Source organism: Nerophis ophidion, linkage group LG17 (genome assembly GCF_033978795.1).
Source record: "Nerophis ophidion isolate RoL-2023_Sa linkage group LG17, RoL_Noph_v1.0, whole genome shotgun sequence".
NCBI lineage: Eukaryota > Metazoa > Chordata > Actinopteri > Syngnathiformes > Syngnathidae > Nerophis > Nerophis ophidion.
In genome coordinates, this window is record NC_084627.1 from 34341808 (window position 1) to 34369743 (window position 27936).

The window sequence follows — 27936 nt, forward strand, 5'->3', positions numbered from 1 at the left end:
TAACTCATACCACCTGGGAAATCTAATCACCTGTTCAACTGTGTCTCGCCGTTGGCGCTGCCACGCCCCCCTCTGATGGTGCTCTGTCCTCAGCACCATGGACAGAGGCGGTGACCTTCGCTTCTGCAAGCAGCGCTGGCCACACCTCCCTCCACATACCTTCACCGCCAGACTTAGGCCGGGACAATAAATCAATGTTTATTTATATAGCCCTGAATCACAAGTGTCTCAAAGGGCTGCACAAACCACAACGACATCCTCGGTAGAGCCCACATAAGGGCAAGGAAAAACTCACACCCAATGGGACGTCGGTGACAGTGACAATGATGACTATGAGAAACCTTGGAGAGGACCGCATTTATGGGCATCCCCGCCCGCTCCAGGGGAATGAAAGCAATGGATGTGGAGCAAGTCTAACATGATATTGTGAAAGTCCAATCCTAACTTAACTGACTCCTCACCCGGACTAGCAGGCTCTGTAATTGCCTGTGACCGGGCTTGTACTAGTGCAGTTAGTCAAGTGTGACTCAAACAGAAATCTATGTTCATAGTCGAGATGATAGCGCCTTCCCGGTTAGGGTGAAGGCTGTCTCTCATCAGCAAGCCAGGTTTGCCCCCCAGAAAAAGGGCCAATTATCAATGTACGTTAGTCCCTGTTGTCTACAGAAACTAGCCAGCCACTTATTAAGCGAGACTAATCTGCTATATCTCTCATCATTGCCTCTCGCAGGCAGGGGACGAGAGACAATTACTCGATGCCTGGACATCTTTGTAGCGAGATCACAAGTCCTGGCTATGTTTCTCTTTGTAATCTCTGACTGTCTCATCCTAGTGTCATTGTCCACAGTGACACGTTCTATCCAGGACTATTCAGTCTCTCTTCAAACTTCCTCCTCCTCCTGTTCCTGGCCGTTACTGTTAAAGACAACAGGCGATTATATAACTCATACCACCTGGGAAATCTAATCACCTGTTCAGCTGTGTCTCGCCGTTGGCGCTGTCACGCCCCCGTCTGATGGTGCTCTGTCCTCAGCACCATGGACAGAGGCGGTGACCTCCGCTTCTGCAAGCGGCGCTGGCCACACCTCCCTCCACATACCTCCACCGCCAGACTTAGGCCGGGACAATAAATCAATGTTCATTTATATAGCCCTGAATCACAAGTGTCTCAAAGGGCTGCACAAACCACAACGACATCCTCGGTAGAGCCCACATAAGGGTAAGGAAAAACTCACACCCAATGGGACGTCGGTGACAGTGACAATGATGACTATGAGAAACCTTGGAGAGGACCGCATTTGTGGGCAACTCCGCCCGCTCCAGGGGAATGAAAGCAATGGATGTGGAGCAAGTCTAACATGATATTGTGAAAGTCCAATCCTGCCACGCCCCCGTCTGATGGTGCTCTGTCCTCAGCACCATGGACAGAGGCGGTGACCTCCGCTCCTGCAGGCAGCGCTGGCCACACCTCCCTCCACATACCTCCACCGCCAGACTTAGGCCGAGACATCGTCCGGCCGCGCCTACTCCCCCCCACCTCCCGCAACAGAGCGGGAGAGGAAGTCCGCCATGGCCATTGATGAGACAAGGCAGCCGGGCTAAGATTTTTTATTTTTTTTCCCACCACGGTGTAAGCATCCGACGGTCGGTGGCGGCCAGTGGGAGGAGGCAAGAGAGTCCACAGCAGCAGGAGAAACGACGCAAACTCTCCGCTCATGTCTACGGTAAGAGTCGAATGTAAACAAGGAAACACCGGCTGTGTTTGTGTTGCTAAAGGCTGCCGCAATACACCGCTTCCCACCTACATCTTTCTTCTTTGACGTCTTCATTAGTAATTGAACAAATTGCAAAAGATTCAGCAACACAGATGTCCAGAATACTGTGTAATTATGCGATTAAAGCAGACCACTTATAGCTGTGATCGGTGCTGGATCAAAATGTCCGCTACAATCCGTGACGTCACGCGCATGCGTCATCATACCGCGACGTTTTCAACAGGATACTTCGCGAGAAATTAAAAATTGCAATTTAGTAAACTAACCCGGCCGTATTGGCATGGTTTGCAATGTTGAGATTTCATCATTGATATATAAACTATCAGACTGCGTGGTTGGTAGTGTTTCGGTAGGCCTTTTATTTATATGTGTGTCTGTGTGTGTATATAGTGTTTACCTTTTTCTCACCTTTTTTGAAAGGGGCGCCGAAAGTTGGCACACCCGTCAGCGATCCTGTTCTGTCTCCTTGTAATGTTAGTCTGCTTTTGAATGGGATTGTGTGGAAAATCTAAATTTTTCACTGATTAAAATATTTGTCCAGTGTTTAGGATGATTATATTCATGATCATCCAATTAAGGACATAATCACGAAATATATTCTTAAATTTTCAAGTAAAAAGTATCAGTGTCAAGCCCTGGATCGTATTTACTTGGTATCGGACTGATACCATCATTGCAGTATCGCTCGCTGCAAGTGTGAAGGAGGAGAGGAAGACCGAGAGATGGCGACAAAAATGTTGAGTCACGCTTGTTAAACCCATGAAGAAGAAGCACCGAACGAAGGTCCACAAGTGGTTTAGTTCCACTCACTTCACTTCAGAAGCGAAAAAGTCCGGAGAGAGAAAATGGAGGAACTTGGCCGAGCTATGTGCATCATCACCGGGGCCTCCAGAGGCTTTGGCCGGGCAATAGCGAGGGAAGTGTCCCGGCTGGTGAAGCCCGGGTCGGTGTTTGTCCTGGTGGCTCGGTCCGGTGACGACCTGCGGGCTCTACAGAAAGAAATGGCTGAATCCGACTTGGTAGTTCGGGTTGTGGTGGCAGACCTGTCGTCTATGGAAGCAGTAGAGAATGTCACCCGGACCGCGAAGGAAGCTTTTCATGAGGACATCCGACGTCTTATACTATTTAATAACGCCGGTAAGGTAATTGTTTCATAGTGAGAACTGTTTTTTTCTGAAGTCATGAACGTAAAACTACTTTTTTAATGTATTTGTTTGTCCATCCATCCATCCATTTTCTGCTGCGTATTCCCTTTGGGGTCGCGGGGGGCGCTGGTGCCTATTTCAGCTACAATCGGGCGGAAGGCGGTGTACACCCTGGACAAGTCGCTATCTAATCGCAGGGCCAACACAAATAGACAGACAACATTCACACTCACATTCACACACTAGGGCCAATTTAGTGTTGCCCATCAACCTATCCTCAGGTGCATGTCTTTGGAAGTGGGAGGAAGCCGGAGTACCCGGAGGGAACCCACGCATTCACGGGGAGAACATGCAAACTCCTCACAGAAAGTTCCCAAGCCTGGGATTGAACCCCAGACTACTCAGGACCTTCGTATTGTGAGGCAGACGCACTAACCCCTCTTCCACTGTGAAGCCTGTGTTTGTTTGTGTGGAGACAAAAACTTTTTATTTTTCTGTTGTTAGTTTGTACTTTTTACAGACATTGTGTGGGTCAAAACAGGCCCATCCGTCGCACACTTATTCTTAACATTATTATGAAAAAATCCATGCAGAATATTTTCAGCTAATATAATAAAAAATACAAACTGTTTAAATTAAATTAAAGGCCTACTGAAATGAGATTTTCTTGTTTAAACGGGGATAGCAGGTCCATTCTATGTGTCATACTTGATCATTTCGCGATATTGCCATATTTTTGCTGAAAGGATTTACTAGAGAACATTGACGATAAAGTTCGCAACTTTTGGTCGCTAATAAAAAAGCCTTGCCTGTACCGGAAGTAGCAGACGATGTGCACGTGATGTCACTGGTTGTAGGGCTCCTCACATTGTTTATAATCATAGCCACCAGCAGCAAGAGCGATTCGGGCCGAGAAAGCAACGATTTCCCCATTATTTTAAGCAAAGATGAACGATTTGTGGATGAGGAAAGTTAGAGTGAAGCATTCGGGAAAAAAAAGGCAAGGGCAGTGAGAGCGATTCAGATGTTATTAGACACATTTACTAGGATAAATCTGGAAAATCCCTTATCTGATTATTGTGTTACTAGTGTTTTAGTGAGATTATAAAGTCATACCTGAAAGTCGGAGGGATGTGGTGACCGCCAGTTTCTCTGATGGAAGCCCTGGAGGAGCCAAGAAAGTCACAGCTGCCTTTTTGACAGCTGCTGCAGGAGGACGCAAGCTTTGCTCATGTCTCCGGTAAGAGCCGACTTATTACCACAATTTTCTCACCGAAACCTGCCGTTTGACATGTGGTCGGGAAACATGTTCGCTTGACCACTCTGTTCCATATTACAGGCCTACTGAACTGAGATTTTCTTATTTAGACGGGGATAGCAGGTCTGTGTCATACTTGATCATTTTGCGATGTGGCCATATTTTTGCTGAAAGTATTTAGAGAACATCGACAATAAAGTTCGCAACTTTTGGTCGTTAATAAAAAAGCCTTGCCTATACCAGAAGTAGCAGACGATGTGCGTGTGACGTCAAGGGTTGTAGGGCTCCTCACATTGTTTATAATCATAACCACCAGCAGCAAGAGCGATTCGGACGGGGAAAGCAAAAAAGGGGGAAAAAAGCAAGGGCAGTGATAGCGTTTCAGATGTTATTAGACACATTTAATAGGATAATTCTGGAAAATCCCTTATCTGATTATTGTGTTACTAGTGTTTTAGTGAGATTATAAAGTCATACCTGAAAGTCGGAGGGGTGTGTTGACCGCCATTGTCTCTGATGGAATCCATGGAGGAGCCATGCAGCTGCCTTTTTGACAGCTGCTGCAGGAGGACGCAATCTCCGCTCAGGTCTCCGGTAAGAGCCGACATATTGCCACAATTTTCTCACCGAAACCTGCCGTTTGACATGTGGTCGTGAAACATGTTCGCTTGACCGCTCTGTTATCTATTGAAAGCCTACTGAAATGAGATTTTCTTATTTAAAAGTGGATAGCAGGTCAATTTTATGTGTCATACTTGATCATTTCGTGATATTGCCATATTTTTGCTGAAAGGATTTAGTAGAGAACATCCACGATAAAGTTCCCAACTTTTGGTTGCTAATAAAAAAGCCTTGCCTGTACCGGAAGTGGAAGCCGATGTGCGCGTGACGTCACTGGCTGTAGAGCGCCTCACAACTCACATTGTTTATAATCATAGCCACCAGTAGCGAGAGCAATTCGGACCGAGAAAGCGACAGTTTCCCCATTAATTTGAGCGAGGACGAAAGATTCGTGGATGAGGAACATTAGAGTGAAGCACTAGAAAGAAAAAAAAAAGGCGAGGGCAGTAAGAGCGATTCAGATGTTATTAGACACATTTACTAGGACAATTCTGGAAAATCCCTTATCTGATTATTGTGTTACTAGTGTTTTAGTGAGATTATAAAGTCATACCTGCAAGTCGTAGGGGTGTGGTGACCGCCAGTGTCTCTGATGGAAGCCGTGGAGGAGCCAAGAAAGTCGCAGCTGCCTTTTTGACAGCTGCTGCAGGAGGACGCAAACTCCGCTCATGTCTCCGGTAAGAGCCGACTTATTACCACAGTTTTCTCACCGAAACCTGCCGTTTGACATGTGGTCGGGAAACATGTTCGCTCGACCGCTCTGTTCCATATTACAGCCCTACTGAAATAAGATTTTCTTATTTAAAAGGGGATAGCAGGTCAATTTTATGTGTCATACTTGATCATTTCGTGATATTGCCATATTTTTGCTGAAAGGATTTAGTAGAGAACATCGACGATATAGTTCGCAACTTTTGGTTGTTAATAAAAAATCCTTGCCTATACAGGAAGTAGCAGACAATGTGCATGTGACGTCACGTGTTGTAGGGCTCGTCACATTGTTTATAATCATAGCCACCAGCAGCAAGAGCGATTCGGGCCGAGAAAGCGACGATTTCCCCATTATTTTAAACAACGATGAAAGATTCGTGGATGAGGAAAGTTAGAATGAAGCACTAGAAAAAAAAAAGGCGAGGGCAGTGAGAGCGATTCAGATGTTATTAGACACATTTACTAGGATAATTCTGGAAAATCCCATATCTGATTATCGTGTTATTAGAGTTTTAGTGAGATTATAAAGTCATACCTGAAAGTCGGAGGGGTGTGGTGACCGCCAGTGTCTCTGGTGGAAGCCATGGAGGAGCCAAGAAAGTCGCAGCTGCCTTTTTGACAGCTGCTGCAGGAGGACGCAAGCTCCGCTCATGTCTCCGGTAAGAGACGACTTATTACCACAATTTTCTCACCGAAACCTGCCGTTTGACATGTGGTCGGGAAACATGTTCGCTTGACCGCTCTGTTCCATATTAAAGCTTCACAACAAACAAAGAAACGCCGGCTGTGTTTTGGTTGCTAAAGGCAGCTGCAATCCACCGCTTTCCACCACAGCATTCTTCTTTATATTCTCCATTATTAATTGAACACATTGCAAAAAATTCAGCAACACAGTTTTCCAAAATACTGTGTAATTATGCGATTAAAGCAGATGACTTTTAGCCGTGAGTGGTGCTGGGATCAAATGTCAGCTCCAACCAATAACGTCACAAGCACGTGTCAATCATTCCGCAACGTTTTCAACAGGAAACTTCGCGGGAAATTTAAAATTGCAATTTGGTAAACTAAACCGGCCGTATTGGCATGTGTTGCAATGTTAATATTTCACCTTTGATATATAAACTATCAGACTGCGTGGTCGGTAGTAGTGGGTTTTAGTAGGCATTTAAAGACATAGATGTGTACAGTTTTCATTTTTTTACTGCTTACTGACAGCATAAGCAGCGTCAGACTATAGTGATATACATACATACATACATAGTGATGTGTATATATGTATATATATATATATATATATATATATATATATATATACACATATATATATATATATTTATATGTATATTTTTCACCCGACTGTCAGCTTCACTTCAGAATTACTTTTCTCTCATCTCATACGATTTGAAATTAAACTGATTGAGCGAGCTTGTCTCATTTGTAGAACAGTGAAACTGTTGTTAAAGCATTTGCCAGCACATCCATTTCCCCTTTCAGAGTGCATAGTAGTCGTTATGCCGCTAACCGCTGATTTAACAGGGATTTGTGCTTAAAATGAAAGCCCCTTATTGTTTCCCCATAATCCTTTCCAAAGGGTCAAACACTACGGCCAAAACATTTTTTCCCTAAAAACAACGCAAATCCAAAAACAAAACACTTTTTTTTTTTTTTTTATTGCGAAATATTTTAGTTTTATATGCTGTGAATCAGGGTTGTCCAAACTACGGCCCGCGGGTCAAGCGCGAGCTGTCGAAGTCTTTAGTGCGATCTGCGAGACATCACAAGTTTTAACAAGAAAATTGGCCTACGCCCACAGCATGATTTTGCCTAAAGTTAGTCCCGTTACGGATTGAAGTGGAGTGATACTGCCACCCCCTAGTGCAGACCCGGGCAAATTAAGGCCCGGTGGCCACATGCGACCCATTAAGTATTTCAAGCCGGCCCGCTGGACATTCCCAAATAATTCATTTAGATCTTTTAGATGGAAAGTGGAGCTGCCATTATGATGTGCAGTAATGTTTTCTAATGACCATAAGTCTTGAACTATAGAAAGTATTTCAATGGTTGGAATCTGCGCTTTTGCATGATATACTAGGTACTATGGTAATTAATTAGTTACTATGGCAATCTAAGTCACAGCAGCTCAGACGAGGCACTAAGGAGTAGGGGTGGGGAGCGTTTCCACAAAGTGTCAGCCTGAAATGTGGGTGTCAGGGACAGACGTGGAAGGAGATTTTCACAACAAAGTTCTAAAGCTTAGTTATATATCATATTGTATATTGTATTTTAACACTTTGCGTTCATATTTCCCTGTTTGTCGCATTTTTGTCGCGTTTTTCTTGATTGTAAAATATGTCGATGGAGAGGGAGTTCATACGTTGTCAATATTCAGTGTGTTATCGTTCATAGAAAAATTTAAAATTCCATTCCGTTTCTTAAAGCGGTCTGTCAAAATGTTTTTAGCATTCAATCAGACATTATTGTGAGGTTTTGTGTTAGTGTTCCTAAAAATAGATGTACCGGCCCTCAGGCACATTTATTTCTCTAAATTTGGCTCCCCAGTCAAAATAATTGCCAAGGCCTGCTCTAGTGTATCTGGCCCTGACCACAGAACTCCCCTCCAGAAGGTCTTATCTTTGTCCACGTGATGTCAAATGAAACAGACATTTTGCTGTTTGGCACAATACCCAGCAATATGTTTGGAGGAGAAGAGGTGAGGCCTTTAATCCCAGGAACACAATTCCCATCGTCAAGCATGGTGGTGGTAGTATTATGCTCTGGGCTTGTTTTTCTGTCTATGGAACTGGTGCTTTAAATGGGGCAATGAAAAAGGAGGATTATCTCCAAATTCTTCAGGACAACCTAAAATCATCAGCCCGGAGGTTGGGGCTTGGGCGCAGTTGGGTGTTTCAACAGGAAAATGACCCCAAACACACGTCAAAGTGGTAAATGAATGGCTAAATCAGGCTAGAATTAAGGTTTTAGAATGGCCTTCCCAAAGTCCTGACTTAAACAATGCTGAAGAAACAAGTCCATGTCAGTAAACCAACAAATTTAGCTGAACTGCACCAATTTTGTCAAGAGGAGTGGTCAAAAGTTCAAACAGATGTTTGCCAGAAGCTTGTGGATGACTACCAAAAGCGCCTTGTTGCAGTGAAACTTGCCAAGGGACATGTAACCAAATATTAACTTTGCCGTATGTATACTTTTGACCCAGCAGATTTGGTCACATTTTCAGTAGACCCATAATAAATAAAAGCCAAACTTCATGAATGTTTTTTGCGACTAACAAGTATGTGCTCCAATCACAAAAAAATAAGAGTTGTAGAAACTATTGCAGTGTTTTCCACAGGTCAGGCATCTATTTGTGGTGGTGTGGTCGGGTGGGGGGGGGCTTTGGGTGGATGAGGCAGCGGCGGCGGTGATGACCAAGAAAAACGCGGAGTTTGAATATAATTTCAACACTTTATGTACATATTCATATAATATTTACATATTTATATAATATGTAACTACAAGCTCCATTCACAGACAGAGTCCCATTGTTTTTATGAGCGGTTGAGCGAGTCAAAAGCCGAAAAAATAAATAAATAAATAAAAATGGTTTTATTTTTTATTTTTTTTCCCCAAATTTTTTATTTGTGTTGGCCGTAATTATTTCGTGGCAGGCCGCCACAAATAAATGAATGTGTGGGAAACCCTGTATTGGAAACTCAAGACAGCCATGACATGTTCTTTACAAGCGACCGTATACACACAGTCCGGCCCCTGGCCAAATTTTTTAACCCAATGCGGCCCCCGAGTAAAAGAAGCTTGGGATTCCTACTCATGCGTTTGAAGATAGATATGAAAAGCAATTGCTATGAGTTTCATTTGAAAGGGACCTCAAGCACAGCATCAATATATATGTCCCAATCCAAACAACTTTCCACACTCATGGTTTAAGTTAACTATTATTAACAAAGTAAACATATGGTCGCACAAAACACACCTCCTGCTCATTGAACTTAGTGGACAATATAAAACAAGTATATATAATTTAAAACTACACATGTATAAATTAATTACAGTGCATGGTGGTTATATGCAAAACACTCTCTCCACACCATTTTGGCGCATTTTAGCTGCGTGATATTTCTGATTAATAACAAGGAGGTTGTCAGAGAAGTAAGTAAACAACATGGGAGTCAAACCTTTAGAAGCTTAGTTTTGAATGGCAGAGTCCCTGGCTCCTGCTATCACATATTGATAAAAATATAACATTTAGATAATAAAAATCAACCACAGGCTTCCCAAATGCTGCAATAAATTATAATGATGAGTTAAGCATATGTCAGCATGTGGCCCCACTTTTAACTCTTTTTTTTTTTCAAATGTTTATTGCAAACGCTTACGTACAGTAAGTCATTATTGGTACTTTAACTTTAACTTTATTTTGTCATTATTTTGACTTAGTAGAAACCCCGTTTCCATATGAGTCGGGAAATTGTGTTAGATGTAAATATAAACAGAATACAATCATTTGCAAATCATTTTCAACCCATATTCAGTTGAATATGCTACAAAGACAACATATTTGATGTTCAAACTGATAAACTGTTTTTTTTTTTGCAAATAGTCATTAACTTTTGAATTTGATGCCAGCAACACGTGACAAAGAAGTTGGGAAAGGTGGCAATAAATACTGATAAAGTTGAGGAATGCTCATCAAACACTTATTTGGAACATCCCCCAGGTGTGCAGGCTAATTGGGAACAGGTGGGTGCCATGATTGGGTATAAAAATAGCTTCCCAAAAAATGCTCAGTCTTTCACAAGAAAGGATGGGGCGAGGTACACCCCTTTGTCCACAACTGCGTGAGCAAATAGTCAAACAGTTTAAGAACAACGTTTCTCAAAGTGCAATTGCAAGAAATTTAGGGATTTCAACATCTACGGTCCATAATATGATCAACAGGTTCAGAGAATCTGGAGAAATCACTCCACGTAAGCGGCATGGCCGGAAACCAACATTGAATGACCGTGACCTTCGATCCCTCAGACGGCACTGTATCAAAAACCGACATCAATCTCTAAAGGATATCACCTTATTTGTAGCGACAAACTGCAGTTACTGACAGTGTTTTTTTGAAGTGTTCCTGAGCCCATGTGGTGATATCCTTTACACACTGATGTCGCTTTTTGGTGCAATACCGCCTTTTCTCAGTCTTTTTTGCCACTTGTGCCAGCTTTTGTGAAACATGTTGCAGGCATCAAATTCCAAATGAGCTAATATTTGCAAAAATATTATAGTTTTCCAGTTCGAATGTTAAGTATCTTGTCTTTGCAGTCTATTCAATTGAACATAGGTTGAAAAGGATTAGCAAATCATTGTATTTTGTTTTTAGTTATGATTTACATAACGTGCCAACTTCACTGGTTTTGGGGTTTGTATATATGTATGTGTATATGTACAGTAGATATGTATGTGTATATGTACAGTATATATGTGTGTGTATATGTACAGTTGGAGCGGACCAGAACTTATACTACTGCTGTAGTTTTTACACTTTTTTTAGTGGTTTTGTTTATAATTTCACATTGTTTTGGCACATTTGCACTGCAATATAGTCAGACTGAACTTTTATAATTTAACAACAGAATACATAAATGGTCAATCGAGTACTTTGTACCACTGGAGATCACCAGACCACCCCTGGTCACACCCGCAGAAGCAAAAGAGAGGGAAGCGAGGGGGTGTCTCGGCAAAGGTTTGAGGCTAGCCAGTTCCGACCACAGCTTCCTACCATCTTTCTCTCTAATTCTCAGTCAATCCGGAAAAAGATAGATGAGATTCGACCTCAAATTTCCACAGAGAGAGCCCTGAACACCTGACTAGACACCTCCATCCCGGACTCTGCTACTCAGCTAGAGGGATGTACCGCCTACTGAGCCGACAGGATCGCGGACTCTGGTAAGAGGACTAGCGGTGCACTAACGTCACGGTAAAGCATAATCTGTGTAGTCCAGAGGCGGAAGTTTTGCTGCTGAAGTGCCGTCCATTTTATCCCCCGAGAGAATTTACGGTATAGGGCAATGGCCTACCTCACCTCTAACTCCTGCTGCATTCATGGTATACACCCAGAATCAGGATCACCGGTTCCACTGTCAGAACCGTGAAATTATGGCCGGACGACGATATTCCTATGCTTCAGTAGTGTTTTTATCACACAGACTGGGATGTATTTAGAGAACAGGACAAAGATGCTCGTGACACTTTGGATAATTACACATCCACTGTTTTAAATTACATCTGCTTCTGTGTGGTCACATCATGGAGACAATTCTGTGTGTTTCCTAACACGCTACCTTGGATGACACATGAAGTACGGCTAGGAATAGTGCTTTTAAAGGCCTACTGAAACCCACTAATACCCACCACGCAGTCGGATAGTTTACATATCAATGATGAAATATTAACATTGCAACACATGCCAATACGGCCATATTAGTTTACTAAATTGCAATTTTAAATTTCCCGGGAGTTTTTTCTTGAAAACGTCGCGTAATGATGACGTGTACACTTGACGTCACGGGCTGTTAGGAAATATGAGCATTGCGCACACACACAACTAAAAGTCGTCTGCTTTAACGGCATAATTACACGGTATTTTAAAGATCTGTGTTGCTGAATCTTTTGCAATTTTTTCAATTATTATTGGAGAAGTCAAAGTAGAAAGATGGAGTTGGGAAGCTATAGGCTTTAGACACACAAACACACGGTGATTCCTTGTTTAAAATTCACGGAGGTGAACCAGCAGGTTTCGGTGAGAAAATTGTGGTAAAAAGTCGCTTCTTACCGGGGATTAACTGAGCTTGTGCTGCCCATAAAGCTGCCGTCGACTTGCCCGAGACACTGCGCGTCAACACACCCGTGGAAAAACACCTCTGACTATCAGGTACTGTTAAACTCACTAAAACACTAGCAACACAATAGAAAGATAAGGGATTTCCCAGAATTATCCAAGTAAATGTGTCTAAAAACATCTGAATCTGTCCCAATGCTATCGCGTTTTTTTTTTTTACTTGTTTTTTTTCCCTAGTCCGTCGCTATCAATATCCTCAAACACGAATCTTTCATCCTCGCTCAAATTAATGGGGAAATTGTCGTTTTCTCGGTCCGAATAGCTGTTTTTGTTGGAGGCTCCCATTAACAACAATGTGAGATGTGAGAGCCATCAACATGTGACGTCATCATCTGCGACTTCCGGTAGAGGCAGGGCTTTTCTGTTAGTACCGAAAGTTGCGAACTTTATCGTGGATGTTCTCTACTAAATCCTTTCAGCAAAAATATGGCAATATCGTGAAATGATCAATTATGACACATAAAATGGACCTGCTATCCCCGTTTGAATAAGAAAATCTCATTTCAGTAGGCCTTTAAGTCTGGAGACCAGGAGGTGTACAGCAATGAGATTAGGCATTCATACTGGCAGGCAACAGAACAATAGGCATATTAAAGCCAGGTTTTATAACACCACAAATCCCAGATTGGGATGTGAGGGCATCAAGGCCATCACACACTATTAGAGGAAGCCACCATCTTTCTCTGCTGACAGCCCAACCTTAGCGGAGCACCTAATCCTTTTTTATGCCCATTTTGTCCTGCTCCTCCTCCCTTCTACAGACCCTGGAAGGCACCTGCACTAGATGGGGTGCCTGGACGGGTGCTCAAAGATTGTGCTGCGGAGCTGGCGGACATCTTCACCTTCATCTACAACACCTCACTGTCCACTTGGGTTCCGGCCTGCTTCAAATCCGCTACAATAGTCCCCCTTCCAAAACAGTCAAATGTCACAATGATCATAGGCCTGTGGCACTCAACTCAATCCCTGCCAAATGCCTGGAGAGACTGGTTATCAAACACATTAACACTGCCATACCCCTATCACACAATCCATATCAGTTTGCTTACAGGGAAAACCGATCAACGGTATGCTATGACCATCGTGCTCCACATGCTACTGAAACATCTGGAGCATAAAAACACGTATGCATGACTCTTCTTTGTGGACTACTATTCGGCTTCTAACACCATTTGACCATCCAAACTCCGCCCCAAACTCCAACAACTGGGACGTGACTTACCACCCTGTGCACCTTACTTAACAAATCGCACACAGTGTTAGAGTGGACAATAACACTTCCTTCACCCTTATCACCAACACAGGGGCGCCTATGGAGTGTGTGCTGAGCCCCCACTACTGCTCTGCCTCTTCCTCCAACGGACGACATCCTCGGACTCATCACCTACGACGTTGAGATGAATTACAGGAATTAGGGGCAACATCATGGTGTGACCAGGGTGTTGAGGGTATCTGGTTTGGTGGCTGCAGAATTAGGTCTCTTCTTTTTGCAGAAGATGTGGTCCTGATGGCTTTATCTGGCCAAAATCTTCAGCTCTCAATGGATCGGTTTGCAGCTGAGTATGAAGCGACTGGGATGGAAATCAGCATTTCCAAGTCCGAGTCCATGGTTCTCGCCCGGAAAAGGGTGGAGTGCCATGTCCGGGTTGGGGAGGAGATCTTGCCCCAAAAGGAGGAGTTCAAGTACCTTGGAGTCTTGTTCAGAAGTGAGGGAAGAGTGGATCGTGAGAGCGACAGGCGGATTGATGCGGCGTCTTCAGTAATGCGGACTCTGTATCCATCGGTTGTGGTGAAGAAGGAGCTTAGCCGGAAGGCAAAGCTCTCAATTTACCGGTCGATCTACGTTCCCATCCTCACCTAAGGCCATGAGCTTTGGGTTATGACCAAAAGGAAAAGATCACGGGTACAAGAGGTCAAAAGGAGCTTCCTCCGCCGGGTGGCGGGGATCTTAGAGAGAGGGTGAGAAGCTCTGTCATCCGGGGGGAGCTCAAAGTAAAGCCACTGCTCCTCCACATCGAGAGGAGCCAGATGAGATGGTTCGGGCATCTGGTCAGGATGCCACCTGAACGCCTCCCTAGGGAGGTGTTTCGGGCACGTCCGACCGGTAGAAGGTAACGGGGAAGACCCAGGACATGTTTGGATCCCCCGGAAGGAGCTGGACGAAGTGGGTGGGGAGAGGGAAGTCTGGGCTTCCCTGCTTAGGCTGCTGCCCCCACGACCCGACCTCGGATAAGCGGAAGAAGATGGATGGATGGATGGATCATGGTGTGACAATAATAACCTGGTCTTAAACACCAAAAAGACCTTGGACATTATTGTGGATTTTCACAAAAAGAGACTCAAGAATCACCGTAAATTCCTGGGAGTGACTGTAGTGGAGGACCTGTCCTGGGGAACTCACATATTCTCCACAGAAGGGAAGGCCCAACAACGCCTCTACTATCTGAGGAAGCTGAGGAACCTACGTTTCCAGACCTCTGATGGTGAATGTGGGACAGTAACTACATCCACCAACAATATCACTGAATTAGACTTTGCATTGCTGCACTCTGGTCACCATCTCCATGTATCTGTTACAATGTTGCAAGGGTGTCAAAAATTGTTAATTGTTAATCTGTTAAATATTTACACTCTGTTATTTATGGGGATTTTTTGGGATTTCGGAACATGTGTAATTTTACATCGAATTATGCAGTGTTGGTGCTCTTTTCATTGTTCTTTGTGACATGACAATAAATTGAATTGATTGAATATATATATATATATATATATATATATATATATAATATATACAGTATATACTCAATTAATTGAACAAATTAATCGATAGATAATCCCGTCACAAAAATAATCGATAGCTGCAGCTCAAGTATTGATATTGTATATTTATCACATTGCTTTGTAAAACATTCACTGTAGAGAATTGTACTTCTCTATCTCCTTCCAGGTTCCCTGGGTGATGTGTCACGTTATTCCTCGAGCTTCACCAGCATGGCTGAGGTGGACGCATACTTGTCTTTCAACGTGAGCTCTGCCCTGTGCCTCACCGCCAACGTGCTGCAGGCTTTTCCAAAGCAACCAGGTCTGCAACGCTGCGTGGTGAACATCTCCTCACTATGCGCCCTGAAGCCATTCCCATCCTGGGTGCTGTACTGTACCGGCAAGGCAGCCCGAGACATGATGTTCAAGGTTCTGGCAGAAGAAGACCCAGATCTGCGTGTGCTAAACTATGCTCCAGGTGGGATATTTTTTACATTGGAAGAAAATAGATTAATTTCCACTAAAGGGGAAGTGCAATTTTTTTAAATGTTGCCTATTGTTCACAAGCCTTATGAGAGACAAGAGCAGATACAGCGTTTCCCACAGGTCAGGCATCTATTTGTGGTGGTGTGGTCCGGCGGCCGGGCGGGGGGGGTGAGTGGCAGCGGCGGCGGCGATGACCAAGAACGTGGAGTTGGAATATAATTACAACACTCTATGTACTTATTTATACACATATTTATATAATATTTACATAGTTATATAATATGTAACTACAAGCTCCATTCACAGACAGTCCCATTGCTTTTATGAGCGGTCGAGCGAGTCAAAAGCCGGAAAAAAAACCCCCAAAAAATATTATTTTTATTTATTTATTTATTTATTTTTATTTGTGGGGGCCGTAATTCTTTCGTGGCAGGCCACCACAAATAAATGAATGTGTGGGAAACCCTGAGATATGTTTGATTTTTTTGTTTTTGCACTCTAATATGTAACTAGAAAATTCCTGCAGAAATTTTGATGGACCTGCTATCTGTGCCCTGGATCTCTGGCCGGGGGTCGGTGGTAGCCGGCGTACTTTTAAAATGGTGCCGAGTGTCCGAATCTGTGAGTTTTAGGTTTCAGGGTAGTTAAATAGCTAGCCTAAAATTTTAGCATGCTAACATTAAAATGCTAACACTTAGCATGTGTGTTAAATGTTAGCTTGCTAGCATGCTAACATTAGCATACTATCAGTTAATAAGTGTCACATACCAAGTTATATAACTCTGTGGTAAACTGTTTCAAAACTAATTTAAAAAGTTAGCCTGCTAACATTTTCCATGTGTCTCCTACCAAGTTATTTGACTCTAAGGTGAATGGCTGGGGAATTGGACAAAAAAAGTGTAAAGTCAGCTGAAAAAGTTGGTTTGTTAATGTTAGCTTGTTAGCATGCTAACAGTTAACAAGTGCCACACATCAAGTAATATAAAAATGGGGTAAACGATTGCAAAACTACCTCAAAATGTTAGCATCCAAGCAAGCAAAATGCACTATTTCTTGCTAACCGTTAACGTGCAAGCATGATTTTCAGGTTTAAACATAAACATTGTAACAACGCTGCGGTGAGGTGGCGACTTGTCCAGGGTGTACCCCGCCTTCCGCCCGAATGCAGCTGAGATATGCTCCAGCTCCCCCCGCGACCCTGAAACCCTGAAAGAGACAAGCGGTAGAAATGGATGGATTGTAACAACGTTAGCATGCTAACATTTTATCCTATCTTTTTTTTTGTTTTTTTTGCTAATTTTATATGTTTATACCTGAAAATCATGGTTTGTGAGACTCTGTGCTGTCATGCAAGTATGGTAATAGTTAACGTGCATTAGCACGTTTACTGGTAGCATATTTGTGAGAATGTTAGCAAGCTATGCTAGCTTTTTTGGCTACTTTTGTATGATTAATCTGGAAAATCATGGTTTGTGATATTCTGGTCAGCGTCAGCTCTTCAACGTTCAAACACTGTCAACATTCAAACGATTCCCAAAGTCATTCTATAGCTAATCAGCATTTCAGTTCAGCTTCAGCATCGCGACATTCACACACAATCCTACCGGAATTGCATATTCTAATTTACTGGTTGGAATGCATTTAAAAATATATGTGTGCTTGTCTTACATAACAATTGAGAATAATAGGGAAAATTAAAAAAAAAGTGCAGTTCCCGTTCACATTTACACAGCCAGGGCATGCCGGTTCTCACTCTTGGTGTCAGGTTCAAACACTGATGACATCTATTAAACAGACAAAGAAGCAAGGAATTAAAAAGAGACGGAATTAAATTTGGCTCAATTGAGGAGAGACGTCCAGCCTGTACTTTTTGTACAGTTCCACCACGCTCTGGCGAAAGATTGTACGCCTCTTTTATTTGGAGTTTCCCTGATTACATGGCAACAGCTGTTTCTAAGGGACAGGGGTCGTAAACAGCCATCGCCTTTGATTAAAACAGTTCAAAGAAAAGGTCCCTGGAGGGAAGTCGGGTCCTGCTTCCTCTTCACTTTGTAGTTTTCGGGTCAAAACAACATCTTTCTGTTTATTACAATACATGAAAGAAACAGAACACCTTCATGTTGCTTCCCATCCTAAACAGTGGACTTTACAAGACTTTTGCTTAGTCCGATCAAAGACCGCTTTTGTCTGCTTGCCGGGAACTCATTGAAACCCAAAGTTTTGTGACAACTTATATAAAAAATTTCTGACACTTGGCTTCTGTCTAGTCCAACATTTTACCCTCCCTTTGTGCTTGCTCAGCTTCTGTAACTATCTATTAATCCTTCCTATATTCAGGTTCAAAACGATATGGTTGTAAATCCTCATTTGTCAAAAAATAGTCATCTTTCCCGTCTATTAGGAAGTCTGCTATAATAAGAACACACTCACATTTTTTACCAGAAGTAGGAACATACATTTGTTACTAGAATTAGTAAGTGCGTCGCTACGGGCACTAAAATAAATGCGCCCAGGAAAGATGTTTAGGTAATGCTTAAAATTACCAAAATACGGTAAATATTGTACATGTGACAAATTGTTAGGAATTTGTCTGTTACTTGCAGTAAAACATTGGAGGGTTTTGAAGTTGTTTCAGAGGGCTTTGAAGGCAACATAAGGGAGATGCATCTTGCAAACCTTTTTTAATCCCCCAAAAAATGTGTGTTTTTGTCTCTCATTATTGTGAAGCAGAGACAAAAAAGAGTGAAATTTCCCTTTAAATCAACGTCTATTTTATCCAGCCTTGCAACTTTGTCCAATGCCCACAACTTCACCGCACATTCTCATTTAGTCGAATTTGTCTCTTAGCTGCTCTGAAAGGCGCAAGTCAACTGTCTAATCAAAATGTATGTTTGTTTCTTGTGTAGAAGAAGCAGGAACAACAACAGTATATGTCACAATATATCAACTCTTTATTGCCCAAGTAGCACAATTGTGATCCTCCCACACAGCTCAGACCTATGATGTTGAAGTGTGATGATAATATCTAATTTTCTCTCATTTACTAACAAATACGTGCACTAAAGATCGCTCAACAGTTCATGCAGGGGTAAATGTGTTGGAACATGAATACATATTAGATTGGCGAAAGGTTTTCAAGCGTAAAACATACACTGCAAAAAGTCAGTGTTCAAAAACAAGAAAAAAATACAAAAATGAAGGGTATTTTATTTGAAGTAAGCAAAATTATCTGCCAATAGAACAAAAAAATTCTGCTTGTCAAGACTTTCTAAAACAAGTAAAATTAGCTAAACTCAATGAACCCCAAAATAAGTATATTCTCACTATTAACAAATGCACTTTTCTTGGTAGGAAAAAAATGAGACCTTTTTTGCTCAATATGTTGGAAAATATTCTTAAATTAAAAGCCTACTGAAATGAGATTTTCTTATTTAAACGGGAATAGCTGGTCCATTCTATGTGTCATACTTGATCATTTCGCGATATTGCCATATTTTTGCTGAAAGGATTTAGTAGAGAAAATCGACGATAAAGTTCGCCACTTTTGGTACTTCCTAAAAAAGCCTCGCCTTTACCGGAAGTCGCAGATGATGACGTCGCAAGTGTGGGGGCTCCTCATATATTCACATTGATTTTAATGGGAGCCTCCGACAAAAACAGTTATTCGGACCGAGAAAAGGAAAATTTCCCCATTAATTTGAGCGAGGATGAAAGGTTCGTGTTTGAGGATATTGATAGCGACGGACTAGAAAAAAAAAAAAAAAGAGTTAAAAAAAAAAAACTGCGATAGCATTAGGACGTATTCCTATGTTTTTAAATACATTTACTAGGATAATTCTGGGAAATCCCTTATCTTTCTATTTTGTTGCTAGTGTTTTAGTGAGTTTAACAGTACCTGATAGTCGGAGGGGTGTGTCCACGGCCGAGTGTTAACGCCAATGTCTCAGGGGAGTCGACGGCAGCTATGGACGGCACAAGCTCAGCTTTTATCCGGTAAGAAATGACTTTTTAACCACAATTTTCTCACCGAAACCTGCTGGTTGACATTTGGTCTGGATTCATGTTCGCTTGACCGCGCTCTGATCCATAGTAAATTTTCACCTCCGGGAATTTTAAACAAGCAATCACTGTGTGTTTGTGTGGCTAAAGGCTAAAGCTTCCCAACCCCATCTTTCTACTGTGACTTCTCCAATATTAATTGAACAAATTGCAAAATATTCAACAACACATATATCCAAAATACTGTGTAATTATGCCGTTAAAGCAGACTACTTTTACCTGTGTGTGTGCGTAGCGCTCACACTTCCTAAAACCCTGGGACGTCACGCACACACGTCATCATTACACGACGTTTCCAAGACGAAACTCCCGGGAAATTTAAAATTGTAATTTAGTAAACTAAAAAAGCTGTATTGGCATGTGTTACAATGTTAATATTTCATCATTGATGTATAAACTATCAGACTGCGTGGTCGGTAGTAGTGGGTTTCAGTAGGCCTTTAAGTAAATGTTAATGCCATCATCTTGACATAATGATATGCGCTCGGCATCATGATTTTTTTTTCCATGCTTGAAGTAAGAAATTATTACTTTAAAAAAGTAGTTTTATACTTGTGAGTGTTGATGACAAAGCTTTGCAACAGTTGATATTCTAGTTTCAAGCATGTTTTACTCAATATAGGTCATAAAATCTCAGCTACAAGCTGTAATATCTTACTGAGATCATTTAGAACCAAAACCCTTTAAAACAAGTAAAACAGTCTAACATAAAATCTGCTTAGTGAGAAGGATTATCTTATCAGACAGAAAATAAGCAAATATCACCCTTATTTGACATATTTAATCTTACTTAGATTTCAGTATTAGCAGTGGTATAACATCAATAGATTTGCTTTACAATTTGTGTCGCATTCCTGTGCTTATTTTTTTTCAATTTATAATTGTTTTTATTTTTGAATATTTAATTTATGCCGTTTAAAGCTTACACGTCCTATACTGCGTGTACTGTACTCCTAATTAACAAACTGGCAAATCATTTTCTGTCTGCATTCCAACAGGTCCTTTGGACACAGACATGCAGTTGGTGGCCAGGACCCAAACGGCAGAAGCGAGGACGAGGCAGGCGTTTGCAGACATGAATGCTCAGGGCCAGCTGCTCACGTGTGAGGCCTCCTGCGCTAAGCTCATCAAGCTGCTGCTGGAAGACAAATACAAATCAGGCGACCATGTTGATGTCTATGATGTTTAAATGCTGGAAGTATAATTAACATGGCACTGAGTTGACACCCGACGACATGTGCAGTAAGTGTCCTTGTAGTGATTGTTGAAGCTGTTTCCAAATGCAGTAGGACCAAATGTATCTTACATCCAGTTATTAATTATTAGTGATAGTAATGAAATATGTCAATCTTTGAATACCGTAAATTTGGGCTTAAAAAACGCTCCTTTTTTCCTACGCTGTCAAAATTTGGGTACCGTAAATTCAGGTTTATGAACTGCTAATTTTTCTACGCTTTAAATCCTGAGATTTATAAAACGGTGCGGCTGATTTTTGGATTTTTTTTTCGCCGAAGGCCAAAATGCAAATAGTAAAAAAAAAAAACCTAGCACAAACAATAACACACTAAATGGGTGTGTTTTTGTTTGTGCCACGTCGCCATCTTTTGGACGAGTTTGCTCAATGCAGGTGCTGCAGTGTCCTTTTATTTCGTGCTTTCAATCAGAAATAGAAGTGCCGTTCCGTATTAGCCGTGCATAGCGGTTTTACTCGTTTGGATTCGTCTTTCATTACTCCAAGAAACTTTTGTACGTTTTACAGTATAACTAAAACAATTATTACTTACTAAAACATCCCAAATGTAATGTTTGTAGAAGTTGCTTCCTAGCAGTTCCACTGTAAACTTGTCACCAAAGCCAGGCGTGCAGTTTTTAACGAATGTTTTAATGCTCAACAATGAATTAAAATGTTGTTTTAGAAGTCCGTGACTTTTCAGTCTCTCCCAGTCCCTCTCGCCTCCCCTGCTCTTGGCTGCTTACTGTTAAAGACAACAGATGATTAGATTTACATGTACCACCTGTGAAATCTAGTCACCTGTCAGCTGTGTCACGCCGTCAACACATCCCCCTGCCCCATCCGATGGTGCTCGTCCTCAGCACCATAGACAGAGGCGGTGACCTTTGCTCCTGCAGGCGCGCTGGCCACACCTCCCCCCACAGTTTTTTCATGCATATTTGTACGTGCCATTGTAATGTAATGAACCCAGCGTCGTTAGCATAGCTATAATGCTAACACGTTTAAGAGTGTTTTTATTAGTATTATTTTTACTTGCAATTGCCTTTTTTTGTACAGTTTCAGTTTCGTAAATTCACCAAAGCACCACCGTGGACTTATTGAGTACGTTTAGCTCAGGGCTCGTCAGCCCGCGGCTCCGGAGCCACATGCGGCTCTTTGATCACTCTGATGCGGCTCAGCTTGTCACGGCCAGGACGCCCTCATCTTTGCGCTCTGCTTGTCAAATCTCGGGACACGCCCACGGCCGCGCACAATCAGGGAGACGCCGACAAAGACATGCGGTTGTCCAAGTTAAAGCGCTCAGAATCACAAATGGTGTGATATTGAACACCTCGCCAAAAAAGACAAACTTGTGTCCGAAACTTGGAACGCTATCCCCGACTTTTATGTGAACATGAAAAAGTATGCACTTTGAGTCCTGTTTTAATGCTCAACAATGAATTAAAATGTTGTTTTAGAAGTCCGTGACTTTTCTCTGGATCCACGTATGTATGTGAGCAGGTGTTCTCCAACATGAAGTTTATTAAAAACAAACATAGCACACGCCTCACAGATGAGAGTTTACAATCCTGTGTGAAGATAAAGGTGACGTCATGCAGCCCTGATGTGGAGACGCTGTGCGCTGCGGTTCAGGAGCAGAAATCACATTGACCAAGTATGATAAATATTTTTAGTTTCCACTAATTTTGCATATATTTGCATTTTTTAATTGTTCAGTGAAATAGACATTTTATAATTTAGGTTGGCAGCTGACTGCACGGCGCCAGTAAAAGGATGACAGCACAGAGAGAGAGAGATAACTGCATTTTTGGTTCTCTGCAAATGGATAATTCAAGTTTGGCCTTTTGTTTTTTCATTACCACAAGGAGAACTTAAAGGCCTACTGAAACCCACTACTACCGACCTCGAAGTCTGATAGTTTATATATCAATGATGAAATTTTAACATTGCAACGCATGTCAATACGGCCTTTTTAGTTTACTAAATTGCAATTTTAAATTTCCCGTGAGTTTCGTGTTGAAAACGTCGCGGAATGACGACACGTACGCGTGACTTCACGGACTGTCAGGAAATATTAGCGCTGCACCACTAGCGGCTAAAAGTCATCTGCTTTAATCGCATAATTACACAGAATTTTGGATGTCTGTGTTGCTGAATATTTTGCGATTTGTTCATTTAATAATGGAGACTATAGAGAATAATGCTATTGGTGGAAAGCGGTGGATTGCAGCTGTCTTTAGCACCGAGACACAGCCGGTGTTTCTTTGTTTGTTGTGAAGCTGAGCGGTCAAGTGAACATGTTTTCTCTACGTCAACCAGCATGTTTTTGGGTGGGGAAATTGTGATATATATCTTACCGGAGACATCAGTGGACTATTCGTTGTCCTGCAGTAGCTGTCAAAAAAGGCAGCTGTGAGCTTGGCTCCTTGGCTTCTCTCTGAGACACTGCGTGTTCACCGCAGCCACCCGACCTCGAGGTATGTCTTTACAATCTTTAAAATCTCACTAAAACACTATTAAAACAATAAGCATATAATGGATCTTCCAGAGTTATCCTAGTAAATGTGTCTAATTACATCTGAAACGCTCACACTGCCGCCGCCCAGAGCCGTCGCTTTTTTTTTTTTTTCTTCTAGTCCACTATCAATATCCTAATTCACAAATCTTTCATCCTCGCTCAAATTAATGGGGAAATTGTTGCTTTTTCGGTCCGAATTGCTCTTACTGCTGGTGGCTCCCATTATAAACAATGTGAGGATGTGAGGAGCCCTCACACCGGTGATGTCACACGCACATACTTCCGGTAAAGGCAAGGTTTTTTTGATTAGCGACCAAAAGTTGCGAACTTTATCGTCGATGTTCTCTACTAAATCGTTTCAGCAAAAATATGGCAATATCGCGAAATGATCAAGTATGACACATAGAATGGACCTGCTATCCCCGTTTAAATAAGAAAATCTCATTTTAGTAGGCCTTTAAATAGACATTAGGTATTTTACTTAACCTTCAACCCGACTAATTTTTCGTAGTGAAAAACGTTTTGTTGCCTGCAGAAATTGTATTTAATTTTCTCTGCAGTCGTTCATTGATTTCATAAATGTAGCCCATAATAGTTTGTTTATACATAGTGCAAAGCAAAAAAAAACTTTATATGCAGTGATTTTTCATTTTTTAAATTTCAAAAGAGTTTTGTGGCTCCCATTGTTTTCTTTAATTTGTGAAAACGGGTCAAAATGGTTCTTTGAGTGATAAAGGTTGCCGACCCCTGGTTTAGCTGATTGGAGAGCTAGCTTGCGCAGCTAGTGGGTTTATGTCGGCTGTTTGGTTTGATTAGCTGTTTTAAACACCGTTTGGAAAGCAATTAAGGTATGTAAACAAACATTTACCAAAATATTTCTGTGTAAATAATTCATTTCCCAACATATATGTCTGTGGCTTATAGCTCGCTGCGGCTAATATATTGAAAAATCTTTTTTTTTCTTTTAAAATTTAGTGTGTGTGGCCCGTGCGCTCTACGGTCCACAAAATACTGTCAATTGGTCCAAGTTTGTTCGGGTTCAGGAGTTAAGTGGTACCTCAGTTTTTGGTTGTCTCTCTTTTCCTGTGATTGTTGTTTCGGCCAAAATGTTTGTTATTGTAAGACCAAACCTTGTGTAAAAAAAACTTGTCCCAATTAGCATTTAGTAGTTCTCACTCGTGCCATGGAATTGAGTGCCCAAACAAAAATCCCACATGTCTGTGATTCAGTCTCGGTGCTTTTTATTTCATTGACTAATCCACCATGGGACCAAAGAAAGTTGCAAGTGCCAGCCAGCACTTTGATAAATAAGGTGAGGAACACGATTGAATTCAAGGAATAACTTTTAGCAAAGTACAAAGGTGACGTCTGCATGGCTCGCTCTTCCCCCCTCTACGTTCTTTGCTGTCTTGATCAACAATTCTTCAATAAAGGTAAAAGTGATGTTAAATGTTTGTTGTAATTATTCTCTATACAATGTGTTAAAGGGGAACTTCACTTTTTATTTTTATTTTACCTATCATTCACAATCATTATTAAAGGCAAGACAACAGATGTATTTTTTAATGCATTCTAACTCGTAAGTACGTCGCTTACAAAGGAGCCAATGGGAGGTCCCCTTTTTTGCCCATAAAAAAGCCCTATAAATATCCATCCAAAAAGTGCCAACAATACTCCATTTACATTTTGTGACTTGAATATTAACCAAGTATTGGTGATATTGTTAACTTAAAAGGCCTACTGAAACCCACGACTACCCACCACATAGTCTGATAGTTTATATATCAATGATGAAATATTAACATTGCAACACATGCCAATACGGCCTCTTTAGTTTACTAAATTGCAATTTTAAATTTCGCGCAAAGTATCCTGTTGAAAACGTCGGTATGGTGACGCGTGCGCTTGACGTCCCGGATTGTAGCGGACATTTTGTTCCAGTCCGATCCCAGCTGTAACTCGTATGCTTTAATCGCATAATTACACAGTATTCGGGACATCTGTGTTGCCGAATCTTTTGCAATTTGTTCAATTAATAATGGAGACTACAAAGAAGAAAGCAGTTGGTAGAAAGCGGTGGAGTGCGGCCGGCTGTAGTAACACAAACACAGCCGGTGTTTCTTTGTTTACATTCCCTAAAGATGACGGTGAAGCTTTAATATGGAACAGAGCGGTTAAGCAAACATGGTTCTCTACCACTTGTCAACCGGCAGGTTTCGGTGAGAATTTTGTGGTATTAAGTCGGCTCTTACCGTAGACATGAGCGGAGCTTGCATCGTTCCTCCTGCAGCTGTCAAAGAGGCAGCTGCAACTCTCTTGCCTCTGTGGCTTCCCTCAGAGACACTGGCGGTCACCACGCCCGTGGCAACAACCCTCCGACTTTCAGGTACGACTATATAATCTCACTAAAACTCCAGTAACACAATAAGCAGATAAGGGATTTTCCAGAATTATTCTAGTAAATGTGTCTAATAACTTCTGAATCGCTCCAACTGCCCTCTCTTTTTTTTTTCCGAGTCCTTCACTCTCACTATCCTCATCCACAAATTTGTCATCCTTGCTCAAATTAATGGGGAAATCGTCGCTTTCTCGCTGCTGGTGGCCATGATTGTAAACAATGTGAGGATGCTACTTCCGGTACAGGCGAAGCTTTTTTATTAGCGGCCAAAAGTTGCAAACTTTATCATGGATGTTTTCTAATAAATCCTTTCAGCAAAAATATGGCAATATCGCGAAATGATCAACTATGACACATAGAATGGACCCGTTATCCCCGTTTAAGTAAGAACATTTCATTTCAGTAGGCCTTTTATTTACTGTATAGCAGTGCCGTGATCACGAGCTTGTGTGCCCATGTTGATGTCATTGGCTGGTGAGTAGCTTTCTCCCCACAGAGCTTGTATAAGTTTATTCTAGATCATAAATTTAGATGTCGTAGAGTTAGAGTGTCCGCCCTGAGATCGGTAGGTTGTGAGTTCAAACCCCGGCCAAGTCATACCATTGATCATGCCTGGGCAATTATTTTGCTTCGGGGTGGGGCACATTTAGAGAAAAAAAAGTGTCTGGGGACCAGTATATCTACTTTTATAAACACTAATACAAAACCTCACAATAATGTCTGATTGAATGCTAAAAACGTTATGAAAGACCGCCTTAAAAAACAATGGAATTTTACATTTTTCTATGAAGGATAAAACGTTGAATATTGACAAAATATGAACATCACACCCGCTTTCGATCGACACATTTTACAATCAAGTGAAACGCAACAAACAGTGAAATATAATCGCAAAGGGTACAACATAAACCCACCTACAATCTGATATATCACTAAGCTTTAGAACTTTGTTGTGAAAATCTCCTTCCCCGTCTCTGGAAACGGTCCCCACCCACACTGCTTGGTGCTTCGTCTGAGCTGCTGTGACTTAGATTACCATAGCAACTAATTAGATGACTATAGTAACTAGTTAGATGACCATAGTAACCAGTATATCAACCATAAGCGCAGATTCCAACCAGTGAAATACTTTGTATAGTTCAAGACGTACGGTCGGTATAGAAAACATGACTGCTCATCATAATGGCAGCTACACTTTCCATCTTAAAGATCTAAAAAAATTATTTGGGAATGTCCGGCGGGCCAGATTAAAAACCTCAACGGGCTGCATGTGGCTCCTGGGCCTTAATTTGCCCAGGTCTGCTATAGATTATAAACATGGGACCCATTACATCAAGGGTTGGAATTGGGGGTTAAATCACCAAAAATGATTCCCGGGCGCGGCACCTCTGCTGCCCACTGCTCCCCTCACCTCCCAGGGGGTCAACAAGGTGATGGGTCAAATGCAGAGGACAAATTTCACCACACCTAGTGTGTGTGTGACAATCATTGGTCCTTTAACTTTAAATAATGCTTCTTACCTGGATAGTAGAAGGATGAAGACATAATCCGACAAGTTCATCAACTTTGGCATCCAATTTAGACCGGGTAATGGCGAGAAAGACCCAAAAAGTTATTTGCTACGTTCCATCCCCCTTTTTTCTTTGGGAGCATTCTGAGTCATTATTCATCTAAACAGGGATATATGAACATCCTAGCAGTCGGCATCCTAATGACAGCAGAATTTGTACAGTACGTGATGTTTTATTACGTTTGTTGGCTCTCATTAGGTCTGCAGTGAGTAATAATCAGTGATGTTGTCGAAGGAAAAAGCAAACCTTGTGATGCGTTTTTGAAATTAATGTGCCATTAGAGACAACGGCAAAATAGAGTAACTTTCATAGGCTCCATTGTAAGCTGACTTTTGATCACATTTATTCACTACATAGAAAACATAAAAAAAGAAAACGTGCTTGTCCTACGTAAGGATTGTGAATGATAGACAAAATTACCCCCAAAAAAGTTTAGTTTCCTTTAAGTGTTCAGATGTTTGGGTGTCTGGAATGGATTCATTGGTTTATATGATTTGCT

General features: G+C 41.7%; 1 protein-coding gene across 1 annotated transcript; it reads left to right on the top strand.

The window, feature by feature from the left end:
• Positions 1-2466: 2466 nt before the first annotated feature.
• Positions 2467-22409, top strand: spra (sepiapterin reductase a). Its single transcript, XM_061876794.1, has 3 exons — positions 2467-2912; positions 15359-15649; positions 20715-22409. Exons 1-3 carry the CDS (start codon positions 2621-2623, stop codon positions 20903-20905), a joined length of 774 nt encoding a protein of 257 aa, XP_061732778.1. The 5' UTR covers positions 2467-2620; the 3' UTR covers positions 20906-22409.
• Positions 22410-27936: the final 5527 nt, after the last annotated feature.